This window comes from Mauremys reevesii, linkage group 3 (assembly GCF_016161935.1).
Source record: "Mauremys reevesii isolate NIE-2019 linkage group 3, ASM1616193v1, whole genome shotgun sequence".
Taxonomy (NCBI): domain Eukaryota; kingdom Metazoa; phylum Chordata; order Testudines; family Geoemydidae; genus Mauremys; species Mauremys reevesii.
In genome coordinates this window covers 17,272,777-17,289,262 of record NC_052625.1, presented here as the reverse complement: position 1 = coordinate 17,289,262, position 16,486 = coordinate 17,272,777, and the positions used below count along the sequence as shown (strand labels likewise).

Sequence of the window (16,486 nt, the reverse complement as noted above, 5' to 3'; positions counted from 1 at the left end):
GGTTGGTGGGTTGGGGGGGGGGGTCCACTTCCCCTTCACAGAAGCCTACCTTCTCACCTTAATTTTGCTTAGGAGTAACAAACACAACACAATGTTTAACTACTTTTCATATTGTACATTCTCTTTTACATCTGTTTTTCTTGCTTTAACATCCTTCCTGTGTTTTAGTATTATTGACAAGCAATGTTGAAACATCTGTAAATGTATTATTAAATTATATTAAGAAATAAAAGGGAGAACAGAAATCTGATGATCCTGATTGATGGCTGAAGTTATGTTAATTTGTGAATGTTTGAACATTTACAGCTAAATAAGTACCTGTATTTACTCCAGCTCTTCCTACTTGAAAAAGTATTTACTACACAGATTCTAATTGCAGCTTGAGCTTTACTAGTTTTATCTGTTTACCGTAATAAAAGGAGTAACAGATCAATCTTTAAGAAGTGCATATTTTACTACCGATGACTGAAAACTCAGTGTGAAATGGTTTGTAAAGGCAATAAACCAAGTGTGTTTTGCCCATTTATTCTGTTTTGCAGTTTTCTGAAAATGCATTCTGTGTAGATGACCAGCGCCAGATGTATGCATCACTTAAAGCAAGCCCACTTATCCCTAAAAATAGCGTTTAAGTGGATCTCAAGTGGTGCATTGGTTCTATGGTGACCCTCTGAACAGGGATGAATTTCACCCTCAGTGAAGTAATTTAGCTAAGATGGTATGCATTCCAAGTATCCAATTCAACTCACAGGAAATATTGGAAATGGAAGTCTTTCCCATTTACATCAACAAGAGCTGGATTGGGGCCTAACTCTGAACTGTGGGGTAACCTCTGTACAATACTACCCCATATGTATTTCTATTTATTTATTTTTAAATGGGCCAAAACCCAGGCACCCAAAGCTGAACCCTACACTAACTACAGGTGAGCAGAAGAAATCTCTGGCTATTGGGCCCCAAATCTGACAGACCTCAAAAAAGACCCGAAGAAGAGCTCGGGGTAGCTTGAAAGCTTGTCTTGCTCACCTACAGAAGTGGGTCCAATAAAAGATATCACCTCACCCATCTTGTCTCTCGAAAAAAAAAGGCATTCATCTATTCCACACAAAACCACTGGGGCCTGTTTACTCACGACCAGCAGGATCTGGTCCGTTGCTTCAGCCATCCCGTCTCCCAACCCACTACACAAAGAGAGGAAGTGGAGAGAACTTCCACTAAGTTCCCTCTTACGGCCCGAAGTGGAAAGGGTTGAAGATTATACCCCTGTCTCTCCTCCCACTGCTGAGAAGTAACCTTTTTACCTCTAGGCAATGGGGAGCCTCCTTCCTACTGCCTGATGGGGAAGGACTGTACAATCCTGTCTCCTCCATAGAGAGTGAACAGGAGTCCATGGTTCAAGTGCCACCCCATCCCAAAATGCCATTTCTATATGGATTGCATTCCATGCAATTGGGGAAACATACCTTATGGTGCCCATGCTAAAAAAATTCTTACAGCTGCTTCCTCGAGAAACTCGAGCTCCTCCATGCTTCAGAACTTGAAATTTGGCAGAGGGGAGTTGTCCTGGTGTCAGGGATGTGCCATTTGATGTCCCAGTGAAAAAAAACAGCCCAAATTTGGCCAAATCATAAACTTCTGAAAAAACTCCATTCGCATAGGCTTAGTAGAAGACTGTTTGAATTTGGAAGCTAAATTCTCCAAATATTCTGTCTGTACTGGGCATGCTCCAGACTCTGGGATTGTGCAGGACTTCCTCTGAAATTGCTGTTCCAGATTACTGCCTCACTGGGAACTGAGAACAGGCAGAGTGTCTTGCCCGTGCTCTCAGGGTACGTCTACACTGCAATTAGTCACTCATGGCTGGCCCCTGCCAGCTGACCGGCTCACAGGGCTCGGGGTAAGGGGTTGTTTAATTGAGGTGTAGATGTTCCAGGCTGCAATCTGAGCCCTGGGACCCTCCCAACTCACAGGGTCAGAGAGCCTGGGCTCCAACCCGAGCCCAAATGTCTACACAGCAATTAAACAGCTCCTTAGCCCAAGCCCGAGTCAGCTGGCAGAGGCCAGCCACAGGTTTTTAACTGCAGTGTAGACATACACTCAGTGGTCCCCTGCTGGTGCCCAAGTAGTGTGGAAGGAGAAAGCAGCCTGATTTGAATATAGAGAGAACATGAGCTGGACTTGGGACAGCAGGGAATATGACACAAGAATCCTTGCTAGATGAGGAACAAAGATGAGGACCAGGGACAGGCTGGACGGGACAGAAGGGGTCAATGAGGAGGGGAACAGGGACAGCAGGGTCTCCAACCACTAAGCACATTCCCTTGCAGAACCAACATTCCTGAGTCTCAACATTCCTTTGCTGTTAGAAAACAACTATCAAACCCACTTCTCTCTAGTGAGTGGTCTACCCAGAGGATGACAACATACTCGTGCTATCATTTACTCCATTAGCTCAAATAGGAGAGATCTGAACTGTGGACTAAAGTTCCCAACCCTGCTTATGACCCATATGGGTGATGGTATATTCCAGATGATCAGATTTTTTATTTTTTCATTACTTTGTAAAAAACCTAAGAAATTACATACTAAAAATCTACATTTAAAAAAAATTGATGTTGCAAAGTCAAGCACCCAAATGCCAGTTGTGACTGAAACCTTAATTTGGTCCTCTTGTGCACAAGCATTATGATACAGTCTTTAATTATATGCTCACATACTCTTTTCCCAAGGGATCCCTAACTCATTCAGTGCACAGGCTAGACTGCGCTACTGTCAGTTTTCTGAAAATTCAGACCACAGGTGTCTCAAATTGGGTACCCAAAATTAGTGGACATTTTTCACCTTAATCTCTCTGAGCCTCTGTCCTCCATCTGTAAAATGTGGATAATACCACCCCTCACCTCAAAGAGGTGTGAAGATTAGCATCTTAGAGCTTCACAAACTTTAATTAATTAGAGTGATGAGCACCATAGAAAAGTCCATGAGGAAATTAATAATGCTGTCTTCAAAGCAAGGTTTGAATAGCATGAAGCAAATGAAGCACTGAATGAGCATAAAACAAAAGTGAATAGCTGCTCATTCCGTGTGTGCTATTCATCCTGTGCACTGAATGAGGCAGGGATAATGTGGAAAAAATAGTATGTGATCATTTATTTTAGACTGTTTCATAATGGATACGCACATGGGGGCTAAATAAAGATTGCACGGGCAACCTTAAGTTTGGTGTTTCCTAACTTTTGAGTGTTTGATTTTGCAGCCTTACCATTCTTTTACTCTGTGTGTGTGTGTGTGTGTGTGTGTGTGTGTGTGTATTATATATTATATATATAAACACCACACGCACACACTTGACATTGAATACACTTCTGTAGCACTTGATGAGAATTGCTTTCCCTCCTAAAAGTGCCACTAGTAATTATTTAACATTAGCTCTTAACAGGGAGAGATTCAGGTGGGATGCACTAAACAAGAAAACTATAGATTGTTTGATATACCCTATACTAGCTCTCCGCTGAAGTAATAAGTGATTGTATTGCACTTTCTGGATGTTTCAATCACAGAGCAGAAGTTTTTATCACAGGGGAAAAACACCTTATTAACCTCTACTCTGTCAGATCCTCTCTATGTCCATATATGCAATACTGTCAGCAATGATCGAGTGCCCCTTCTAGTTCATGTTATCATGCTCTGAACCTAAACCACTAAGGGGTTAAATGACTAATGAGAGAATCACTTGAATGGGTGATTTAGACTAACAACATACTGAACTTTGCCACTGTAGTTCCTACAACAGGCTTTTTGCTACACAATGACATGTCACTCTTTCCACAACAGAAATATCCAACAGTTCCAAAACATGGTTCCAAATGCAAACTGCTTGGTTTACAATCAAAATCTTTATTTATAAAAATCACTTACCTGGCCAATTCCAATATAAAAAGTATTTCAGTTCAAAACTTCTGCATTTTTAAGATATCTGTCCTGCCACTGATAAGTTTTATGGGACATCTCATACCTTCAATCCATGCATGCAACCTACTCTAACTTCAAGTGGAGTTGCGTACGTCAATTGAAGGAACAACAATGTTTCTGAATGCATGTGAAAAATCATCCTCTTTTCACTAAGAGTTTGCAAAGAAAATTAAAGTACACAACTAGCATTTATTGTAAAGGCATCCAAAATATCACAGAAGATATAGATCAAATGCTTTCAAACTGCATAAAACAAACCTTCTCTTCACTAACTGTTTTGTGGCAAAGTTATAATGCTATCCAGAAAAATCCAATGTTCCCACTCTGGACTAACTACCATACTACTAGACATGAGTTTATGTTTTTCATGCACATTTCATGTATTCCCACATGCTATGTTGCTGCCAATAATTTATGACTGATCTGCACCCGGGCTGCCCTTCAGCATTTTATTTAATCTTTGCAACAGTGATTTACAATGACTCATCATTAATACAAAAATGTACATGTGTGTTAACAAGTTTGGAAAAATCTAAGAAGGAAGGTAAATTTTTTTTTTGAAAGTTGTGGCTGAATGACTTACGAGCTAGCTGAAGAAAGGCAAAGTAAACCATAAATGATCTGTTTGCTGTTTCCTGCAGCAAACAATTTAGACAAAATAATTTGTTCTCATGCATACCTTGTTATAAAAAATATATTAATAAAAATGTTGGGAAACATTTTCATGTATCATCAACATTCAAATTAGCTGTTTGGTGTTTATCCCACAGCTAGTTTTTAGTCCTTCGCATGGCCTGCTCTCTCAGACTTTCAGTCATAACATCCATTTTTTGAAACTGCCCTTTTTTAAAGCCTGTGTACTGCATTTTGGCATTGCTGCCCTTTCAAAAATCAATGGAAAAATCAAACGTGGACACACAATTTAAAAATGCACTTCATCAGCTCTCCAGTTTTAAATCATTGGGGGGAAATTGTCTCAAGAATGAATACCACAATTTAATTGTAACTCCATGGGAGAATTCTCAAAGTGGCACCTGCAGTATGACTGCCCTACATCCAGGAGACTTCAGTGAGACTGTATTTTGACCTGCATTTATTTTTTTCTTGCACACAGTGAGCTTATACAGACATTTTTGACACAAAACCAAAAAATATTTTTTCAATTATAGGGCAAGTTGGGTACAAAGAGAGACCACAACGTCACTGAGGATAAAAATCTACTAACGTTAGTTCAAAAGCATGCTGCGGTCATCGTCTCCTAAAACTTTTCGTAGGCCACCCTAAACTGACATATTTGTCCACAGGAAATCATACAGTTCAGTCAGATCCTCCATTCATATTTTTCCTTGTTGACTGAAAGGACTGACTTTTTATATTTCTCCTCATAGTTCGTGGCCTTCATTCATAGACTCAGCCTCCAAAGGTTCACCCAACATGAGATTTCTAACAAAGGCAGATATATAGCCTTGGAAGAACAATTTCAATATCTCTATGGCTTACATACGGTAGCTATGCTCACAGAATATTTTTGCAAGCATACGAAAGATGGAAAGCAAAGCAAATGCACCCGTAGGAGCAGAATTTGAAGTAAGGGATGGTATGTGTTGACGTATCAACCGTACATAGCTACACATTTCCAGAGCCTCTCCAATGCAACAATCTTTACTCAGCCATTATCATTAAGCAGGAGCCCTGGTTATCTACATGGCCCCTAAAATGGACAAAACCACCTATTATTCAATTTAAGGACAACAATACAAATTAAGATATTGATTGGACAAAGGGTGGTGTAATAAATCTACAACAAATAAAGATACTTCCCCCCCTAATGATTTGGAATACAGAAACCAAACTTGCTATTAAAATATATATGATATTTTTAGGACAACATGCTTTTTTCTTTTTACAGTAAGTATCTGGAAGCACACTTCAGTGTATAAGGTATTCTGTATTTTCCTTTAATCAGTGTCTTACAAGGCTGGAAAAAAAAATTGATCTCCCAGGTCCGCTGTGAGGTCACAGAAATTGATAACCCTTACAAGCTATGCTTATGTGAGTCTGCCTGTGTCTCACAGATAGTGCACTTTGTAAATTAATCCTCCAAAGGCAAATATATTGTAAGTAGCTTGTTATCTCTAAAGTACTAAATTGAAGAATACATGGGATTATATTGACAGAAATTACATTTTCTGTAATGGGGTTTAATATATCTGAAATCTCTCCGATAGGCTCCTAGTCTCTCTCACCAAGGAGGGTTTGTTAATGTAGGTGCAATGGACATCAAGACAAAATTTATTCACTAAAATGGATTAGGCCATGTAATCAGAGCTTCAGTAATATTAATCTCTGACACTTATTGAATGAAGGGGGAGGGAGAACAACTTTTGTCTGCACCCTAGCACTTCTGACTCCCTTCCCCACAGCAGGCTTGCAGCTTATGTTGGCAATTCCTGGGTATTACTTCAAAGAGGATAAGGTTTCCCATCATAAACACTAATTCAAAAATATTAGAACAATTAATTAGATATACTTAGATTCACGGGGTTTTAGGTTTTGATACACTTCAAATGTGACATTTGTTCTGCTATTTTGTATGAAACCTGGATTTCAATTACAGTATTGTTGCAGTAACAAAGGGTAATAAATCAGACTTGTTAAAAATAGTCTTGATGCCACAATTTTGTACTTAAATCGGAATACTTTTGGCTGGTGCAGAAACCCAGCCACAAATAATAAGCAATTTAACATCTGCTTCAGAAACAGCAAAGGTTTAAGTTTTTAAAGCCGCCTCTGCTATAGCAAATCAAGGGTCCCAACTATCCTTACTTTTAAATTAATAAATTAAACACACAATTTTTTCCCTGTAATACTTCTGTGGGGAAAAGGCAGATTTTCCTTAAAGTTTGTTTCAAGATTTTCTTTTCTTTCTTTTTTAAAAAACTCAAATACACTGAGAAGATCCCAAAATAACTTTGTTAGTCAAAAATAATAATTTGATATAAATGGTGATGGACTCAATCAAGACAGCCTGAAGAAAATGTACAGAGTGGTGTCTATCTCACTTACATTTTCTGGGTCTCAAGTGATTGATTTCTTAAAGGATGGGTGAGCAGACACAATTATATCCAGGAAAAACACAGACATGCATATAAACTGAAATGTAACTATTTAAAGAGCTATGGGAAAGTAAATACTATATGTTTTCTGCAGTACTAAAACTATAGTTCCCATAACTGAAACCATTCTGTAGGCTACATCACATTTGCATCAATAAACTTCCACAGAAAGCAGGCAACTGCAGGGCGTGTCAGCAGAATGCCAATCATTAGAGGCAGGTTGCTAGCGGTCACAGTACTGGCTGTGGGTAAACAGTGAGTAAAATTACTTACCAATTGTTCACCTGAAGTATAGTGAGCCCTGTGTCTTGTGCCAACTGCTTTTTCTGTTCTTCTGAAGGGTACGGGTGCTAAAAGATACCAAAATAAATACAGAGATTTAAAATGATGATTTTATTCTCTTTTAATTAATAATAAAGTCCGACGTCTATTTAAAAAGGTGAAAATGCTGAGGTGTGTCACTCTTTTGTAATTATTAATGGGCTACTGCATCATTTAATTAATGGCAGTAAAAGACAAGCCAATTACAAAGATTAGTGAAGTGTAGAAATAGCTGCTTAGGATACTGGCAGTACCTTGATACTCAGTGCAGATATTTGTTACAGTATCACAAAGTTTTGTTATTGTCTTATGTGAATTATTAAAGTCATGTTACTGAGGGCTTTTTTGGCATTTCACCAAATAATAAAGAAAACACACACACACATACACACACACACACACACACACACTATATATAGTGGTGCTTACATACAGAGTCTGATTTAATGAAGGGAAATCTTATCTGTGCCTGAAAATAATTTGCAAATAAGATCAGCATCTTGAACAGCAACAAATGCTGGGATTTTGAACATAGGCCAACATAAGGTCAATGATCAGCACATTTTTGTCTGACATTAACATAGCTGTGCTACACTAATCATGAGAGACAGAAAATAAATACTAGTTTAAATGAAGACAATTAAATCATAAGTTACATTTCTTGTGAGAACTTGATTGCTTTCTCAGAAAATTCACTAATGCATGAATACAAATTACCGGTGCTTAATAAGTTAAAAGCAAAAACCACATCCAAGTCTGAATTTAGTAACAACTTTGCCTACGTCGTTTTCCTTGATGTTAAAGTATTATTGTCCTTAAAGAAAATGAACCAAAACCACAAATACAGCAATCCTCAGGAAGAAATGTCATTTAGGGTAATCTATTCTGGCCCTATACTATAGGTAAAAGTACCACTAACTTGAAATTTAAATGCCAGAGTACCTGGGACTAACTTCTGGACCACTACATGATAAAGTTATTTTAAAATTCCAGTAAAATTATTTGATAAAATAGATTTGACATGTCCAAACAGCACGTTAACAGTTGCAACATTCTTTACTGTATTATGCACACATCCACTTTTCCACAAAACATTCCACTGTTCTTTGGCATTGCCATTAGATGTAATATTACAGAAGATGTAAACGAAAACTTTTTTAAAATATAAGAATATATATAGGAATTTATAACTCAAAATCCAGTGATCTTACTTTTATGATAACTATTGAACACATTTTACAAACTACTCTGAACCACATAACCGGAAATCTAATAGCTATGTTATACTAATTGACATTACTGAATTACCTCATCTTACAAACTATGGACCTTCATAATTCAATTTGTTTTCTCTTGTCAGTTTGTCCAACAGAAAAGAAAGCACATTGCAGTGGACTCTAACACTAACAGAATATGCCTATGACACAGAAAAATGATTAACATGACTTTTACACATCAATGGTGGAGTATTATATGTAGACTGAATATATCTTATATACTTTCCAAAACCAATATATTTTTGCCTTTTGAAAATGCTTCCAGGGCAGCTCCATACTGCTAATTACATCTGAGCTACATTTCCGTTAATGACAAGCATACTTTTATGGGCATAAACATGACACAACCATTGAAAGAACATTCATAGAAACTATTTTGAATTATATTATTCGTTAAATGTGCTGATAGCCACTCCTTGCTGAGTTTGCTAGCCATCTTTCAGTTCTTTTATGGTCCATGATCACAGTATCAATGCCATTTAAGTTTAGAGTCAATGTAATTGCCGCTGCAATTCATCTGTGGTTTATTTTCAGAAACATGTTTGTACTTATATACTATGCAGTAAACTGTTGCATTTTAGTTATGTCCATCAACTTGATCTTAGGCCATCAGAAGAACCTGACCATTCAGCTTGAAATAGCCTCAGTATTCTCTTCAAAACCTTACTATGAAGATTTGTAGACTTTCATTTTAGTTTTACTTCTCATTTTAACTTTACTACCATAAAAGGATATGCTTTATTTTCTTATTTTGCTTTGTCACCTTGCATGTGATCTGAGTTTAAGTAATTGAACAAACTGTGTCTAATTTTATGTAGCAAGCAATAATTACTAGATAGCCTCTAGCTACTGGAATTGAGAACTCTGTCTCCATTTAGCAATTTTCAATTGTTCTGGACTTTTTTCCAAATAGTCAAGACCGGATAAAATTTGTCATCAGAATAATACAGCCACTGTATAAATAATTGCTTTAAGTGTATCAAAACAAAATTCCTTGAATCACGGTATGTTTAAGGTCATCTGATTTTTTCCATAGTTATTGGCTTAATGTAGCATAAACTTTGAATTTCATGAAAAATCTATAATTGTTATAATCACATGAAAGCCATGACTTGATGTGGCTAATCCCTCTCAGCCAAAAGTTCACAATGAGGTAAGCTTTTTATACGGACACTCAATATGCTTAAAATATCTTGAACACTGTGCATCCTTACTATATAAGCTATTTGTGGATACTATGAGTTGTGCCTTTGTAGGCTTAAAAAAAAATGACTTGACAACTAATCAACATGCCACAGGCTAGGTTGCTATAAAAATTTTCAAAGCCTTGTTGCATTCCCACCCACCGGGCTAGTAAGGCATATGCTACAGGCAATGGCAGACAACACATTGCAACAGAGATAAAGGGGAAAACCCTCAAACTGCCATTTTATTAAGAAATAAGGAAATTCATTCTGTACTATTGCTGTTAATCCTCTTTTCACATATGTAGCAGTAATAGATAGTTTCCATGAGAGTGCTTCTTTATTAATTTTGTTTAAAAGGGACAAAGGCACTCTTTAAAAAAAGTCACTTATAAATGTAGCACTGATTCCCGTTGGCAAATATACCTAACGCTAAGATCACTTTGGGATATCAAAGCAAATTGGACCACTGTTCAATAAACAGTGACTTGAGACCTTTACTTTGTTATGTACATTAGCCTCATACCATTATCTCTTAAAAGCTTAATTATTTGCAAACAATTGATCAAGATGTGAATTTGAGAAAGGAATGCTAGGACCACTGGGAGAGCTGCAACGCATTAGGAGAGCAAACAAAATTACCTTTAGATCTTACAATAAGAATTAACGATTGTGACCATATATAGGGCAGTGCAGTAGCTGAAATGTTCCTTCTGGAGTGTTTTCCATTTGATCTACATTAACACCTCAAGAATGAATGAAAGCTATAAAACAGTGATTATGTAGGGGAAGGCTAACCCTCCTTCCCAGAATCAATCCAGCACATGTATATTGGGAGATTGCAGACTAGCTTTCCTGTGGAGGCTAGAGGAAAAGGGTGCTTCCAAGAGATATGCTTTAAGAATTATTTTGGGAAAGTTTGATGGTCTGTGTTATGCAGAAGGTCAAACAAGATAATCATATTGGTCCCTTCTGGTCTTGGACTCTATGAAAATAGGTAGCTCGTAGGGAAACAGAAGTTCAGAAGCCGCTAGGCTTACAACAAATAAGGGTTAAGGCATTACTGTAAAATAATGGGGCCAAATTCTACTTTTTTCTATTCAATAGGTTGCAGCAGTGTTATAGCGCAACATTTAGCCTATCTGAAACCTACCACTTGTTCCTTACTATAAAGGAACAAGTGGTACAGAAATGTGGATTGTTTGACACTATTAATGTGTTTTTGTGGCTCTGTGTTATTACTTGTAATAATGACTTAGTACAGAAGTGATTGCTTAATAATCCCATCTGAGCCTGCATGCAAATGAAAATTTAACCCTAGGGGATCTGCCCAGGGCAATATGAACAGTTAAGGAACATTTGAAAAGGTAAAAGTAACTTACAGAATTTAAGTCAGAGCAGTCATTTTAGCAGTAACAAAGCAATGAAACTGACAGAGAAAAATGTAATTTTCCATTATGAAGAGTTTAATAAAACTGTACTTAGAGAGTAGCATTCCTGATAGAACGTGTTGTTGTTTTGTTTTTAAAATGCAGCAGAGAACTTGTTTAACCAAACAATCAATAAGACTTCTTTATTCTTTGACTACAGTCAATAGGTAAAGAGAAACTCTACAGTAAATACAGATGGAAAGTGTCCAGACCCATATCTTAATGATACTCCTTGTCCAAATGTACTCCTTTCATCAAATTTTCCACTACTGACTGCAAATGCGGATGCCAGGACAGTGATACACTTTATCTTATCTGCCCTGGTAACCAAGTATCAATAACATTCCCTCCTTCATTGCTTTGCCCACTATAACAGCACATTGTAATGGTTGCAGAAAAATGGAAAATAATCCTGTACAGAGCTTGCTGCTGAGATAATGGAAGGCTAAGCTGTCCCTTCTCAAACCCCAGATTAGTAATTTCTTGTGACATAGAACTGCCTCTATACCCAAACTGCAAAACAGCTGTAACAAAGCACAGAGATAGAAGCAATTTTCAAGCAAAATGTTATATGTTATACTTTAAAAGGTATGGGAATAGGCACAGGAAGAACTGATCTAATATGAGGAGTTATGGCAACTGTCCAATATAATAACCCTTATCAAAGCATGTTCTGTTGCTTGGCTGAATATGTTGGGAGAACAATTTCAGAAGTTCTTTTATCCTTTTCCTCCAGTCCTCTGCCTCCTCCACAGCTAAGTTTAATGCATTTATAGAAGATGACCTTGAGCTAAACTCTGGTCTGTGATGGAGAGATACTTACTCCCCCAAAAAAACTCCCCCCTAAAAAAAAAAGTCTACCACATGGACTTTCACTATATTAACCATTACATTCCTGTATTATGCTATAATACATATACGTTCTAATGAAACATACATATATGTTCTAATGAAATGTTTTTGAATTTATATATAGACTTATTTTAAAGATTCTTACTCAGCTATTTTACGGGTCTAAACCTAGCTGTTCGATTAATAAACAGAATAAGTAGGTGATCTGGATAATACTGACAAATTACAAATCAGTTTTATAGTTAACTTTAAATCTTGTTTAATCAAAACTTTTTCACTGTAAAAAATTTGATAATGTGGGTGGGAGGGGTTTTATGTTGTACACGTGAATTGTTTACGTTGTTCACAATTAAACTGATCTATGATACATTTTAAAAAAATCCATAATGCTTCCTTATTGTAGTTCAGCTTTATGAATTAGTTTTACTGTTTCAGTGAATGCTTTTTTGTCTCCTGACTGCACATTATCAAAGAGACACTTTGTGCCTGCTATTTGCATTACAAAAGCAGTGCATGGTGTAGTCTAAGAACATAGCTTGAATTTATAGTAGTTCAGTTCTGTATCCTCACACATAGTGGAATCAAAAGAATAACTAGGGTGTCTGCACTAGCAAAGTAGCCAAAAGCGTTTGGAACACTAACAGTAAAGTCACAAGATTTCAACCTGCTTTCTGAATTCTCACCAGTGTATTTAGATAGAGCAATAAATAGAATGCATTTAGACACAGTTTGCTCATTTTTCAGTCTGGGAGAATTAGTTTGTAGATAAGCCCTATTCAGTAGTGGCTCTAAGAAGTTGCCAAGTTGAGGTGTACAGCTATGAAAATCAACTGAGAAGCTGAAAGCTAGATCTTGTTTGTCACATGGGAATGAGTTGCACATCTAAGGAAAAGCTAAACATTTCACAGCAATCACTTTAGTCTAAATAAATCCACAAGGATACAAAGGAAAACCTTTTATAACTTTCGCACAATCAGTTACATAGTTTAGCCCTGTAAATCAGCTGTACAATGCTACTGTATTGTCTGTTTGATTTGTTATTTAAAGCTCATTTATTGTATTTTCAGTACGTAAAACACATGTAGTGAGTAAACATAAAAGAAGGCTATATTAGTATTAAATACACAAAGCAGACCTAGTCATCCTTTAAAATTATTATTATATATATATACACACACACATACACACTATCTTAATAAGCTAGCCACGTCTCAATGTGATTTTAATAAAATTGTTATTAAATTCCTGCACTGATAGTTATTGAAAAGTTAACTGTAAATGCAAAATCAAAACATAAAAACATGTAATATCTGAAGTAACTGCGGTGTCTTTCCATATTTTACAATGTAAAGTGATACTCTGCAGTTTGGCTTCTACTACATCAGAGAATTCCTAAGGGACAGATTCTGAATAGCAACTTATTCCACAAAAGGTCCTATTGATTCCAATGGGAACCACTCAAGGAGTAAGGTACCATTCAAGGTGAGTGAAGGTATCCAGAATCTGGTCCTTACTATGGAAAATACACTATATAAAGTATCAGAACATCAAAAAAGAGACCTAGTTTTGTTTGGGGAAGCATCGGGGGAGGGGAAGAAGGGGACAAGTTGTGTTTTCCTGAGAAAAAGTGTCTCTGATTCTCTCTTTCCATTTCCCCTTCGTAGATAATTTCTTACAAGAGCTGTCTATGAACCCGTTTTGGCATACAAAAACGTGAATCTCCTCTCCGGCATTCAAGGAGAGATATGGTATGGCTTGGGGCACTCTGCCAATACTTTTCTGGTGTGCCCCATCAATTTATGCAGAATGTAAGCATTCATTAAGGGGGGGAGGGAGAAGAGAGTGGGTGGGGGAGGAGTTCAGCTCATCCCCTACACAAGATATTATAGGAGCCAGAGATGGAAAAGCCTAACAGATCATCTAATATAGGGGTTCTCAAACTGGGGGTTGGGACCCCTCGGGGGGGTCACAAGGTTATTACATGGGGGGTCACGAGCTGTCAGCTTCCACCCCAAACCCCGCTTTGCCTCCAGCATTTATAATTTTGTTAAATATATTAAAAAGTGTTTTCACTTTAAGGGGAGTCGCACTCAGAGGCTTGGTATGTAAAAGGGGTCACCAGTACAAAAGTCTGAGAACCACTGATCTAATCCATTCCCCTGCAACTACAACATTGTTCCGTCCCTACAGCACATGACCCACTACGTTGTCCAGTTCAGGTTTAATTATCTCAAGTCATGGACCTTCCTTCACTTCTCTTAGCCAATCTAATAGAGCTTACGGTTTTGAGGTGTGAACCTAATTCTTGCTCACACTAGTTTAACTTCATTGACTTCAGAGAGAAGCCCCCACTCTACACCAGCACAAATGAGTGCAGACTCAGGGAGGTAAATGCTCCCTTTACCTTTTACCCATTACTCCTAGTTAAATCCTATGGTTCTGTATGATCCAGAAGGGATGGGGAAAGAGGAACCAAAAGTCAGCAGAGGAGTGGATCCGTGAGTGAGGCAGGAATAGAGAGGAACCTTCTGTTCTCCGTACCCCACTTCGACCTCTGATCCTGCACGAAATGCAGATTGCATGCAACTACTAAGGCTAAACATAGTTAAGTGTTTCATTAGCATTGTATAAGGTACTGTTACAAATTAATTTTGCTGGGAAAGGACAAGGGGACTGTCAACTTTATTTGAAATAGTTTCATCCACTTCCATAAAAAAATCTGAGTACAAAATGTCAGAAATGTGAACGGGAAGCACTAATGCAGTAAAGCCAACCTGTTCTTCAGGCTGTATTTTCACATTCTGTACACAGTAGGCATCAGCTTGACTGGAAAGTGTTTGATTATATATATTACAATACATTTTGTTAATTCATTACAGAAGTAATTCCTTGCTATTTTGTTAGCTTAGTCTATATAATATTATAGTGGGGTGACGGACTTTCCCTTTCTGAAGTCCAGGGTGTTTGGGTTTTTTTATATATATTAATACTGTATAAAAGCCAACTGCATTTGAAGATAAATAGCTTAGGACAAAGTAATTAATATGAAAAGATGCATCCGTAAAATAAGTGACATTATCTTAATTGTAATGTAGTACAAACAGCAATGAAATATTACATGAGTGACATTGAAATAACAGAGTAAAGGCATTATCTAACTTCCAATCCAATTATAACTAAAATTCACATACTTAAAAGCAAGCTTTTTAATTAATCCAACTTCACACCAGAAGGCTAGTCACAGATCTCAAAAGGTTAAATCCATCTTTGAACAGTGCTCATAAAAATCTGCTGTCTGCTCCAACCTTCTTCCAAGTTAAAAGCTCCTATCAAGGAGGAAAAATCCACAACTCTAACAGAATGTTTCCGTGAACGTTATATAAATAAGTAGTACACAGAAGAACCAAACTCCATAAAAGTCTTCTGTTGTTTTGTAGGGTGAATCTGAAGCAGATTAATTCAGGTAAATATCTCCTAACCAGCAGCCTAGTCTCAGTAATAATTCACTGTCCTTATCTGCATCAAATGACTTTATAACAGGTAGGCTTGGAAATAGTCCACAGTCTCTGGTAAATGATAGCAATAGAGGTGGTAATCCCAAGAAGTTTTTGCCAAACCTCTATTTGTGTTCTCTGCTTTCTGTCTTTGTCTTTCTGTGTTCTGTATTTCAAAGCCTGTCTCCTTATACTGTGGATAACAAGCTCCTAGGCACACCTTATTGGGTCACAAGATTACAGTGAAAGAACATTAAGGGGGTGTGTTCTATTCAACAGGTTCCCTTACCTAGGAGTTCCCCCTCAGAAAGTGGCACAGTTATCTTAAAGAGATAACACACTTCATAGTACACAGCATAACAAGTGAACAGTTTGAAAATATTCTCTCAGACTCATCTGCCTTCTCTTGCATAGCAACCAAAAGGTTTTACGAACAGATTTACAAACGCGCACACACAGCTGACCATCTAAAATGCCAACATAAAGAGGTTTTACATTTACAAATTTTCATTAGAAAAAGCACCATGGAAGATGAAAAATAAAGCTGCTATTTTGAAATGTTTCTTTGTTGGCATCAGAAGTCCTTGAACAGATGCCCTGTCCACCATTAAATATTCACAACATATCCTTGTAAAAGAATAAAGTACATACAACTTATGAGCAAAAAACACAATGTGTTCTTCATAAAAGAAAGATGCACTTAAAGATCCAGAAAAACCTAGAGAAACAGGACTGTTCCCAATATAACTAAAGACTCTTGGAACTGGTACACATTCTCTGGCGTTAATTTTCCCACTTAAATTACAGTGATGGTGTAGCCTCATCTCATTAGAGATCATTGTC

The 16,486-nt window shown here is 37.2% G+C and overlaps 1 protein-coding gene across 4 annotated transcripts in view; it reads right to left on the bottom strand.

The window, feature by feature from the left end:
- The window catches only part of MEIS1 (Meis homeobox 1), a 126,863-nt gene that overhangs the window by 18,509 nt on the left and 91,868 nt on the right, over positions 1–16,486 (bottom strand). For all 4 annotated transcript variants that reach the window (XM_039529690.1, XM_039529689.1, XM_039529691.1 and 1 more), the window contains one exon: positions 7,359–7,435. In XM_039529690.1, the coding sequence (XP_039385624.1) occupies positions 7,359–7,435 (77 nt within the window). The remainder of the gene's footprint in view (positions 1–7,358; positions 7,436–16,486) is intronic.